At 34.3% G+C, this 12,459-nt stretch overlaps 2 protein-coding genes across 4 annotated transcripts; both read left to right on the top strand.

Annotated features, from left to right (window-relative positions):
• Positions 1 to 495: 495 nt before the first annotated feature.
• On the top strand, positions 496 to 2,567 carry LOC137708231 (WAT1-related protein At3g28050-like). Of its 2 annotated transcripts, XM_068447264.1 has the most exons (7): positions 500 to 765; positions 857 to 919; positions 1,006 to 1,119; positions 1,197 to 1,440; positions 1,728 to 1,889; positions 1,969 to 2,120; positions 2,201 to 2,567. In XM_068447264.1, exons 1-7 carry the CDS (start codon positions 578 to 580, stop codon positions 2,361 to 2,363), a joined length of 1,086 nt encoding a protein of 361 aa, XP_068303365.1. In that variant the 5' UTR covers positions 500 to 577; the 3' UTR covers positions 2,364 to 2,567. The 2 variants fall into 2 exon arrangements, with proteins under 2 accessions (XP_068303366.1, XP_068303365.1); XM_068447265.1 differs by lacking the exon at positions 1,728 to 1,889 and having other exon boundaries at positions 496 to 765.
• Positions 2,568 to 5,646: 3,079 nt separating this feature from the next.
• On the top strand, positions 5,647 to 8,459 carry LOC137708230 (WAT1-related protein At5g40240-like). 2 transcript variants are annotated; one of them, XM_068447263.1, is made up of 7 exons: positions 5,647 to 5,938; positions 6,035 to 6,091; positions 6,178 to 6,291; positions 6,370 to 6,613; positions 7,583 to 7,744; positions 7,824 to 7,975; positions 8,055 to 8,459. In XM_068447263.1, the coding sequence occupies exons 1-7, from the start codon at positions 5,751 to 5,753 to the stop codon at positions 8,281 to 8,283; spliced, it is 1,146 nt and encodes a 381-aa protein (XP_068303364.1). In that variant the 5' UTR covers positions 5,647 to 5,750; the 3' UTR covers positions 8,284 to 8,459. The 2 variants fall into 2 exon arrangements, with proteins under 2 accessions (XP_068303364.1, XP_068303363.1); XM_068447262.1 differs by having other exon boundaries at positions 6,029 to 6,091.
• Positions 8,460 to 12,459: the final 4,000 nt, after the last annotated feature.

Below are 12,459 nucleotides of genomic sequence, written 5' to 3'. Positions count from 1 at the left end.
ATTCTAGTGTCACAAACATGAAAAGACGGAGAGTCTTGCTTTAAGAATCTCTGTAGCATTTCTCAAAATATGCCTGCTTCCTATGCTTGTTTTACTTTGTAGGTAGTTAGGAGTGTTGAATACATTTGAGAGAGAGAACATTTCATTCACTAGAGGACCCAAAAGTTTCAAAAGAACATTCTTCTCATTCAATTTATTATGAATGGAAAACTTAACAGAGTTAAAGTGAGATGATAAATTAATGATTTTAAAAAATTAATATGAAAAATCTTTTAAAATTTTAATTGACACGACAAATTAAAAAATATGCATAAGTTCATATGACGTTTCAAAAATTTTCCTAAGTAACGATTTTAGTTGCACATAAAATAATGAACTTGTATTGGATTATATTGTATTAATAACTTCAGTGTACTTTCTAAAAAAAATTATCTTCAGCATACAGATGTTGACTGGTAATTGGTTGGTGTAATATATCTATCAATTTAGACAAATGATGTTGTCCCTGCGACTTTTCTTCAACAAGAAGAAGAACCAGGAGCATTCGATTTCTGTAACAGCGAAGAGAGAGTAAGAGATGGTGTGGCAACGCCGCATATGGGGCGCCGTGCCCTTCACTGCCATGGTAATCGTTGAGTGTGCAGAAGTTGGCGTGTCGACGTTAAGCAAAGTAGCCATGTCGAAAGGGATGAGCCACTTTGTCTTCATTGTCTACTACAATGCTCTTGGTACCCTCTTGCTCCTCCCCTTCTTCATCTTCCGAAGGTGTGATTATCTTCCGATGCGACAGTGATTGCTTCTGTTTACCAGTATCGAGATTGGTTTAGGTCAATAAATAATTTCATATTTTGTGCAGAAAGAAGCGAGCTCCTTTGACTTTCAGGCTCATCTGCCAATTCTTTCTTCTCGGCCTAATAGGGTAATTCTAGTTGCTTTCACTTGATCAAATTCTTACTGGAATAATTGACATAGACATAGAAATGATGAAGAAAACTGTAACTGCAGGAGCTCCGGGAAAATACTGTTCTTCGCCGGTGTCAAAAACAGTTCGGCTCTTCTTGCGTCAGCAATGGCGAACCTCACCCCAATCTTCACTTTCTTGCTTGCCCTAATTTTCAGGTAAGAGTATCTTTTCATAGATTGTGTATTTCTGTGACGGTTTATATGTATTTGGCTAATAAGGACTTCAACTTTAGGATGGAAAAGCTAGACTTGAGAAAAGCAACGAGTTATGCCAAATCCTTGGGCGCCATTATATCAGTGGGAGGGGCATTGATAGTGACCCTCTACGACGGCCCTGCCCTGTTGAACTATTCCTCGTCTTCCGGCTCGAGTCACTCGACTCATGGATCTTTCGTCTCACGGTCATCGACCTGGATCTTTGGAGGTCTGCTACTCGCAATCCAATGCCTCGTAGCTTCGGGATGGAACATCGCTCAGGTAATATATCTTCCCGCAACTCACCTCATACTTTGGTGGCTTAGAAAATGGGAATGTTTTGATTTACCGTCTTCCTTGTTACTCGAGCAAAGTTTTCATGAAATGTGATGGTTTTTGTAATGTAATTTGGAGGTTTTCCTTGGCACTTATCTCTAATAATTTTGGGCTGAAAAAGCATTGATAGCAAAACTTCAAATTGGTAAAATAGCTCTAAATCCATGTAATTTGAAAATTTAAGGTGTGTGCTGATTAATGGTATCGAAAATGGCGTGAAACTACACTTTCAGGCAGCCACTGTGAAGGATTACCCGGAAGAAATGACCATAGTCTTCTTCTACACCATGTTTCTGACAATTCAATGCACAGTTATCTCTCTAATTGTGGAGAGGAATAGTATGAGTGCATGGAAACTGGAGCTTCCCATTGAGATAATCGCCGTTGTGTATGCGGTGAGAAGGACGAAAACCTTTTTATTTGTTAAAACATAGTGTTTAATAAGGAACTAATATGATGTCGTTACGTTTATAGGCAATCTGTGTGAGTGTGTTTCGCATCAGTGTTCATGTCTGGTGCTTGCACAAGAAGGGCCCTGTTTATGTAGCCATGTTTAAGCCCTTAGGAATCGCCATTGCGGCACTCCTGGTGGTTGTTTTCCTTGGCGAAACCTTTTATCTTGGCAGGTATGCTCAGGCACGCAAACAAATTTTTGCATTCAAATGCTATTTATCGTGTTCATCGATGGATTCATTTTCTTGTGCAGTTTGGTTGGTTCTATTGTGATATCGGTGGGATTTTATACCGTGATATACGCAAAAATGAAGGAGAAAGCGATGGCGGAAAATGAGGCAGTTCAACCATCAAAACCGTCTGATCAAATCCAAATGGCTCCTCTGTTGCCAAGCAGTATCAGTAACGAAGTATGAAGAGGCTAATGCCCGGAAATTGGAGTGGCCATAGTGAAAGGAACAAGAATGTGTAATAGGTAATACCAAGATTTTTTTGGCATGAATGTGAGGCATGTCAAGTTCGGACTTGTATTGTAACATTTATTCAAAATTGATTTACATGTTAGGTATACATTTAGGGTAGTAATTTTCGCACTCAAATTTAATGAGAGTTTCTAGTCATACTCAAATTTTGTCTCTCGACGTCCAAAGCCAATAGAACTTTTATTTCCAAATTACCTTCATATGAAATATAATAAAGAACAACAATCGTTTCATAAAACAAAAACAAAACCAGTGTTCCAAAGTCCCCGCCCGGGGGTGTTAAGGCCGACCCAAAATGTTAGGCTGGTGCCCACCACAGTTCCTAACCAATTTTGGAAATATCTGCAGAGTACAATCATAAAATCTATTTCGAGCTTAAATACTTTTAAGACTCAACAAAAGATAAACTTACTTTGTCAATTAGGTTTACACATCAAGGAAAGTGCTATTCATACATTTTTTTCTTATTTTTATTTCCTACACACCTTATTAATTTTTTGTCATTGATCTTCTTCTGTTCGTTCAATCCGACAGCAAAAAAATTGAGAGAGTATGTGAGAAGTAAAAATAAGTGTGTGGATAACATTATCGAACATCAATTCAACCAACCTGGATATTAAGATTAACCCCAGTTAGGCAGTTACAAGTTGCCAAAGATGTTGACTCGGAGGCCTTACTAGGTTTTAACAAGGGAATTGGATCTCATCGGTATCCACTTTGTGGGGATCTTAGAGATCTCCACATCTTTGCCATTATCATACGGTCAAAAATGATTTGACCTTTTTATTTAAAATTAAACATAAATAGTATTTAATAAAAACTGACAGTATGATGTACGATGAACGGTTGGGATGTCGAGTTTCCTAAAATCCTCGTAAAGTAAAATCCAGAGAGGATCCTCTTCCTTTAACAAGAAGCCAAAATAAAGTACTTTTAAAAGTTCAAAACAGCACGAAACTAGGCCTCTTGTCCGACTTCGATTGTCGCATGCAATTGAAAAATGGTGCATCTTACAACATACATTATTGGACCATTACCATATCATATATCTTAGTTTTAAAATTGATATCCTACAATAATCATACAATAAATGCCTTTCACACTAGTCATCAAACCTTTCTTACATTTGGGGTAGGCTTTACCTAATTAAGAAGTCGTTTGATAACCATTTTGTCTTCAATTTTCATATTCTATAAAAAATAAAAATTGAAAACTAACCGCTAAAATTTTGAAAACACAAAAAAATAATTTTCAGTTGGGTTTTTTTTATCACAAATAGTCCTTGAAATTGATCTAACTCATCACCGTAGTCCCTCAATTTCAAAATCAATCAATTTCGTCCCTGAATTTGACCATCACACATCAATGTAATCCCTGCCGTCTAAATCCATCAAATTTTCTGTTAATTCGCTAATGTGGCAAAAAATATATTTTTTAAAGTTTAAAAAAGCAAAAATGATACCAGCCATATCGCCCCAGCCCAATCCACCATCTGCCACTCACCCGCCATCCCAAGTCCAGCCACACCTCGGTGGCAGTTATGCCGTTGAGCTACATGTGAGGCTTGCAGTCAATCTCTCTTTGTCTTTGCTTAGCAATCTACATCTTTCTCTCTCTCCCTCTATTGCAACAGACTTCAAGGTTTCAATTAATAACAAATGCTCTGTTTATCTTCAACTCTATCTAAGATTTATGCCCGTGCCCTTTTCCCCTCTTCATCGCCTTTGCCTCCTCATTACCCAATCTAGCATTTGGGTTCTTTTGTTTTCCTTTTTTTTTTAATCGTTCGGAAAACAGCGGTAGGGACAGCTTCTTGGTTTTTCTCTTGTTTTTATCAACGGCCACAATATTATAATGAAATTAACAATGATGTTTTAATATTTTAGTCCTAGATTTAATGATTATACCATAAAACCCTCTTATTGGAGACAATATTCGGTTATTCACCTAAATATTCCATCGAAGCCCCTCAAAACGTCTCCAAGAGATATGTAATATTGTCTGCATAGATTCTGTCAAAGGAGTTTCGGAAAATTCTTTTGAGATGTAATTAATGGGGAGGATAGGATATATATTTGGCTAAGGTCCTTCAAAGGTGATGCAAACCATTCATAGATAATGGAAAAGCTGCATCACCAACTCAACAATAATAATTTGGCTTCTTTTTAATTGGTTGCGTTGCCACAGTGGAAAATACTGTAGGCTTGCAACTTGGAAAAAGGATTCGGTCTGGATCTCTCTCATCAAAGTTTTAGGATCAAGTGATTCGGACCGTTGAAATTTAATTTAACGGTTACAATTATTATAACTTTAAAAAAACTTCCCATTTATAGTCGTTAGATTAAATTTTAACGATCCAGATCACTTGATCCTGGATCTATCGAAGAAATCCGGACCGAATTCTCTTCTGCCAGCTTCAACATGCCACTCTGACATTTCCCCAGTTGAGAAATTTAAAATATAAAAGGCCTGACGCATCTTTTTGAGTAGAGGCAACTTCGAGGTAAATGAGGGCAAGTTAAGGTATGAAATGTCCATGTTAATATTCACTTATTTGGGCATATTTCGGTTTCGTCAAGTGATTAGAGTAATGTGTATCTCTTGATACTCATAGTTAAGTCTCTTTCTTATGAATAAGATTGATTTAGTATAGACTAACCATTACTTGTATCTAAAAATGCCTGAAATAACTCTGAACACAAGTCATGTGCAAAGAACATAATTTATTTTGAGTGAAAAACTTAACAGAATTAGAATAAGATGGTAAATTAATTATTTCAGAAAACTAGTATGTCAAATCGCTTAAAATTTTAGTTCATATGACTAATTGAAAAAGATGTATAATTTCATAAGACATTTCAAAAAAATTCTCAGGTGATAAGTATTGTGGGCATGTGAAATAATAAACTCGCATTGCCACCAGGCTCCTCTCCAGATTCTTTTGGTGAGGAACCGTGAATCGTGTCTGTTTATTGTATATCGTGCGGTCAGTTTTTGTCAAGTACTGTTTGTGGTTAATTATAAATAAAAATATTTAAAATAATTTTTGACCATTCGATATACGATGAACATATATGATTCACGGATTTCTGAGATCCTCGCAAAGAGGATCCGGATTCCTTGCATTGGATTGTAGTGTGTTTAATATCTTCAGTATACAGATGTTTCACCAACTACTACAAAATTAACTTAATGTGTCGGAGAGTGGTGGCGGCGTTATACGATCAATCTAAACAAATGCTGTTGTCCCTGCAACTTTTTCTTCACAACAAGAAGAACAAGGAGCATTTGATCTCTGTAACAGCGAAAAGAGAGTAAGAGATGGTTTGGCAAAGTCGCATATGGGGCGCCGTACCCTTCACTGCCATGGTAATCGTTGAGTGTGCAGAAGTTGGCGTGTCGACGTTGAGCAAAGTAGCCATGTCAAAGGGGATGAGCAAATTTGTCTTCATTGTCTACTACAATGCTATTGGTACCCTCTTGCTCCTCCCCATCTTCATCTTCCAAAGGTGTGATTATCCTCCGATGTGACAGTGACCGCTTCTTTCGAAAGTATCGAGATTGGTTTAGGTCAATAATTAATTTCATATTTCATGCAGAAACAGGCGAGCTCCTTTGACTTTCAGGCTCATCTGCCAATTCTTTCTCCTCGGCCTAATAGGGTAATTCTAGTTGCTTTCACTTGATCAAATACTTGTTGAAATAATTGATTTAGACATAGAAATGATGAAGAAAACTGTAATTGCAGGAGCGCAGGGAAAATACTGTTTTTCGCCGGTGTCAAAAACAGTTCGGCTCTCCTTGCGTCAGCAATGGGAAATCTCACCCCAATTTTCACTTTCTTGCTAGCCTTAATTTTCAGGTACGAATAACTTTTCATAAATTGTGTATTTCTGTGACGGTTTATATGTATATTGGCTAATAAGGACTTTAACTTTAGGATGGAAAAGCTAGACTTGAGAAAAGCAACGAGTTATGCCAAATCCTTGGGCGCCATTATATCAGTGGGAGGGGCATTGGTAGTGACCCTTTACAACGGCCCTGCCCTATTGAACTCTTCCTCGTCTTCCGGCTCGAGTCACTCGACTCATAGATCTTCCGTCTCACAGTCATCAACCTGGATGTTTGGAGGTCTGCTACTCGCAATCCAATGCCTCGTAGCTTCGGGATGGAACATCGCTCAGGTAATATATCTTCCCACAACTCACCTCATACTTTGGTGGCTTGGAAAATGGGAATGAAATGGCATGGTTTTTGTAATGTAATTTGGAGGCTTTCCCTAGCACTTATCTCTAATAATTTTCTGCTGAAAAAGCATTGATGGTAAAATAGCTCTAAATCCATGTAATTTGAAAATTAGAAAACTTCATTTTAATCCTTGGTAAAGATGAGTTTTAGATTAAAACCATGAGTAAGATCAAAATATAATTTTAGTCCCTTGATACATGAATAACCTTATATATTAATTATATTTTGATTTTTTAATTATTTCTCTTTTTCTTCCTAAATTTTAATGTATTAATTTTATTTCATTATAATTTTCATTTTCATTTTCATTTCATTTATCATAATATATATTTAGATAAGTTAATTTTTTTTATACAATATATTTCGATGTACTTTGTTTTCTTCATTTATGTACATTAAATTTATTATAATACAATAATGATACAAACATTTAGGTACAGTAATTCAATATAATACTTTTTGTTACATACATTTTGCTACACACATTTAGGTACATAAATTTAATATAATACATTTCGGTGCATATATTTCGGTACTAACATTTAAATACATTAGTTCAATATAATACATTTCAGTACACACATTTAGGTACATTAATTGAGTATTTCAAGTTTGAAGAATGTTAAATAAAATTAATAAGTTAAAAAAACTCTTTTTTGGTCAAAAATTAAATTAAAATTTGTATATTAATACATTTAAATATTTAATGGGAGATATTAAATAAAATGAACATTAATTATTTCGAATTAAGGACACATGAAGGGATTATAATCAATATGTAATCTAACACCAGATTTATTTTAAATTTCAATCTTCCTAAATGATTAAAGTTAAAAAGATCCTTTGAAAATTGAAGGTGTGTGCTGATTAATGGTATCGAAAATGGCGTGAAATTACACTTTCAGGCAGCCACTGTGAAGGATTACCCGGAAGAAATGACCATAGTCTTCTTCTACACCATGTTTCTTACAATTCAATGCACAGTTATCTCTCTAATTGTGGAGAGGAATAGTATGAGTGCATGGAAACTGGAGCTTCCCATTGAGATAATCGCCGTTGTGTATGCGGTGAGAAGGACGAAAACCTTTTTATTTGTTAAAACATAGTGTTTAATAAGGAACTAATATGATGTCGTTACGTTTATAGGCAATCTGTGTGAGTGTGTTTCGCATCAGTGTTCATGTCTGGTGCTTGCACAAGAAGGGGCCTGTTTATGTAGCCATGTTTTCACCCTTAGGAATCGCCATTGCGGCAGTCTTGGTGGTTGTTTTCCTTGGCGACACCTTTTATCTCGGCAGGTATGCTCAGGCACACAAACAAATTTTTGCATTCAAATGCTCCTTATCATGTTTATCAATGGATTTATTTCTTGTGCAGCTTGATTGGATCCATTGTGATCTCGGTGGGATTTTATACCGTGATATACGCAAAAATGAAGGAGAAAGCGATGGCGGATGATGAGGGAGTTCAACTGTCAAAACCGGCGGATGATGAGGGAGTTCAACTATCAAAACCGGCGGATGATGTGGGAGTCCAACTATCAAAACCGTCTTCCCAAATCCAAATGACTCCTCAGTTGCCAAGCAGTATCAGCAATGAAGTATGAAGAGGTTAATGCCCGGAAATTGGAGTGGCCAAAGGGAAAGTTACAAGAATGTGTAATAGGTAATGCCAAGATTTTGTTGGCATGAATGTGAGGCATGTCAAGTTCGGACCTTTATTCTAACATTTATCAAAATTAATTTACATGTTGCCACTTAATACTATGGTTTAGTGGTATTCTCTCTTCACTTGTAAGTGAGAGAGGTCTTAGGTTCGATTCTCGCCCAAAACAAATTTGAACCACATTATTGCTAGCTCATCGTCAGGCTAAGTCCACCTCTTTCTCTTAGTATAGATAATATCGTTTGTTCTAAAAAAACAAAATTAATTTACATGTTATGCATGTATTTAGGGTAGTGACTTTCACACTCAAATTTAGTGAGAGTTTTTAGTTGTACTCAAATTTTTTCTCTCAACATCCAAAACCAATGGAACTTTTATTTCCAAATTGCCTTCATATGAAAATGTAATAAAGAACAACTATTGTTTCATAAAACAAAACAAAACCAATGTTCTGAAAGTTTCTGTCCAGGGTCGTTTAGGCCAACTCTAGACATTAGGTGGCTGGCCACCACCATGGTTGATTATTAGGCATTTAAAAATAAGAAAGGGGCCATAGACTTGCTTAAACGTCCACCTAAGCATCCGTCTAGGTAGCGATTCTCACTTAGATAAAAGAATACATAAATTTTATTTTGCATTTTATTAATTTTTTTAATATATTGTAAGAGACTTGTTGATACTTGGATGAACACTATTTGTTCCTCATGTTTTCAATATGTTCCTTAATTATGAAACTCAATAAATGATAAAACAACTTCCAATAGACTTATTCAAAAGTTTACAAGTACATTTTTCACAAAAACTCTGAATTATTATTCATAGTTCCTAATCAATTTTGCGAATATCTTCCAAACACAATCATAAAATTCATTTCGAGCTTAAATACTTTTAAGACTTAACAAAAGATAAACTTACTTGTCAATTAGGTCTAAACATAAGAAAATGTGTTGTCACACTCTTTTTTATCCCCCACACACTTTTGTTAATTTTTTGTCATTGATCTTCTACTTGTTTATTCTGATGGTTGAAAACTGAAAGTGTGTAAAAAGTATAAATAAGTATGTAAATAGTACAACCAAACTTCAATTCAACCAGCCTAGATATTAAGATTGACCCCAGTTAGGCAGTTGCACGCCAAAGATGTTGACTCATGAGCCTTGGTAAGCTTCACTTTATCAAGCCAAAAAACTAAAGTATCTTAAAAGTTCAAAACAGCACGAAACTAAGCCAATTGTCCCACTTCGATTATCGCATGCAATTGAAAAATGGTGTATCTTACAACGTACATTATTGGACCGTTACCATATTATATAGTTTAGTTTTAAAATTGAGATCCTACAATAATCATACAATAGCTGCCTTTCACACTAGTCATCAAAACCCTTCTTACATTAGGTGTAGGTCTTATTTAACTAAGGAGTCGTTTGATAAACATTTTGTTTTCAATTTTTGGATTCCAAAAAAAAAAAATTGAAAACCTGAAAGTGAAAACTCAAGGCTGATCTTGCTCAAAAAAATAATTTTTAGTTTTCATGAAAGTAGTTACCAAACAAGATTTCATAAAGATGAAACTAAAAACAAAATAGTTATAAACGACTCCTAAGTTATTGTAAATGATTATATTATTAATGGCATCAAGATCTTTTTGATAAAATCTCGCACATAATGACATGCCGTGTAGTTAAGTTGTGAAAAATATTGATATTAACTAGTGATGATGGGGCAATTGCCTGCTTCTCTAAAACTTAACAACATATAGCATCTTCAGTGGTGCTCTGAAAATTGTCCCTACCACCATATGTTAAGTTTAGGGACTCGATGGCTTCTAATGGAGCGCAGCTCTAGTTTCTATTGTAAAGAGATTGCTCAGAGGTTGTATAAAAATTCTCATAAATGAGAACTACATAGGAACTGAAAAAGTGAGTCCAATGTTGATTTTGAGTGGGAAACAAACACCACCTCTCTCCCCCCCCCCCCCTCCAAAAAAAAAAATGAAAGCTACACAACTTCTCTCAGTCTCCATTCACATTTCACATGTGGGTTGAGGATTACTTAGAGCACTTCCACCGCTCTCAAATCCCCTAGGAATAGTGGAATAATTTCCCTCTCTTCCCCCAAAACTCCTCCATCCCATTCCAATACACTGGGCTATAGGGGAGCCTAGTTGCTGACCAGGCTAAAATCGACTAGCCTAGCCCCTAGGCCATGTGAGGGAAGGCTGACGTCAGCTACAATTAAAAATTATTAAAAAAAATCATAAAACTTAATTAAAAATACAAAAAAAAAGTTCTATAAATACCTAATCATGTTCTTCCACCTTACATCATATTTCAATATTTTCAAATACTTTCAACCAATCTTTTATTATCATCCGAAATTAAAAATAAAATTATCTTTTATTATTTTATAAAAAAAATAATAATAATAACATTTTTAATACGAATTGTCTTGGCAGTTTAAAAATGGAGATCTACTTGGACAATTAGTGTTCACTTAAGGCAATTACTATTCACTTGGGAGGATTAAATTACCTATTGCCCAGGGTTTTTTAGGGATGGAATTGCTTTTCGTTACTTGCTAGCATTTGCTGAGTAGCGGGCCCACACAGCACTTTGACATTTTTTTAATAATTGGGTAACCGGCGTTATCTTATCTTCATTAGAGACAATATTCTATTATTGACCCCCAATATTTCCTAAAGAGTGGTGGTAGTTGAGGCGGAGAACCTAAAATAGGGTCTCCTATTGGAGATATCTAATTAAAATGCATTTTATTTATATATAAAATCAAGTAGGCCCAGAATTAATAATTAATAAAATAATCAATAAGTGAATAAATGTAAAGAAATATGTTGGCCCAACATTAAAATAAAGAAAATTTTAACGAAAAGCTATCGGTACTGTTTACTTTAACGAAAAATCATATTTTTACACTAAAAAATTAATCTTAGTACTATTCACTTTACCTTTTATTTTGTCTTTATCGTTAAAACTCAAAGTTTTCAAGTCATTTTCATTAGTTTCCTTTAAATAAAACCAAGAAAATTTGACATTCTCTTCAAATTTGGCAACAAAGTAGAGAATGTCAATCCATGTGGCATTCAATAATATTTAGGGAGACTTTAAATATGATCCTTTCTTTAACTGAAAGCATTTTAGTTTTTTATTTTTCATCAAGGTGCTTTAACTTTGTAAACCTCTATATTTGGTAATTAATGTATTTCTATGTCAACAATTAAGCTTGAGGTATTTATATTCCTCATGTAATGAGCTATAATAAACGAATCATTTTTTTTTTCCAAACTTTTGATTGATTAAATGAACAAAAAAGCAATGCAACAATATAATTTTAAAATAATACTCAGCATGCATATTGATAAAATGTCAAAGAAATGTGTGTGTATATATAAGGGGCAGATTTGTGTCATCACCTTTTTTTACATACTTTTGATCACGTTATTCTAGAGTTTATTCTGTAATATATTTTAACAATCTGAATCTTATATCTTATAAATATGAGTACATTCTATTACTAATATATATATATATATATATATATATGTGTGTGTGTGTAACTAATATGGATACATAATACAAATATAGAATATTATACCCACTTATTAACATCAGTACGTAATATGAATAGAAAATGGGTGGTGTTATTTATACACTCTTTTTAACCACTCACACGCCTTTGTTAATTTTTTTTTTTTTTCAATTCATCTAATTTGACGATCGAAAATTAAAATGAGCTTGTGAGAGATAAAAATGAATTTGTGAGTAGCATCATCACAAAAGAATATTGTGCCCACTTATGTATGGTTAGATTAAAAAAATTAAAAAAAATTAGTTATGTTAAAAAAGATTTAGTTTAGGATGATAATTAATTGCCAGAAATAGAGAGGTTAAACTCTAAATTAAATTCTTATTTATAGTAAAATAATACAAAATGCTTATGTAAAAATAAATCAAAAGACTTATCAAAAGTTTAACATACACAAGATTTCATCAAGGAAATGTCAAAGAAAATGTCATCATCAGAAATTAGAACCTAACTTTTCCATATTTTTATATATCCATTATTTGCACACATCATGTGACCAAAGAAAGAACCTTAA

Source organism: Pyrus communis, chromosome 11 (genome assembly GCF_963583255.1).
Source record: "Pyrus communis chromosome 11, drPyrComm1.1, whole genome shotgun sequence".
Taxonomy (NCBI): Eukaryota; Viridiplantae; Streptophyta; class Magnoliopsida; order Rosales; family Rosaceae; genus Pyrus; species Pyrus communis.
Note: the sequence above shows the minus strand (reverse complement) of the source record. Positions and strands in the feature narration are given on the sequence as shown.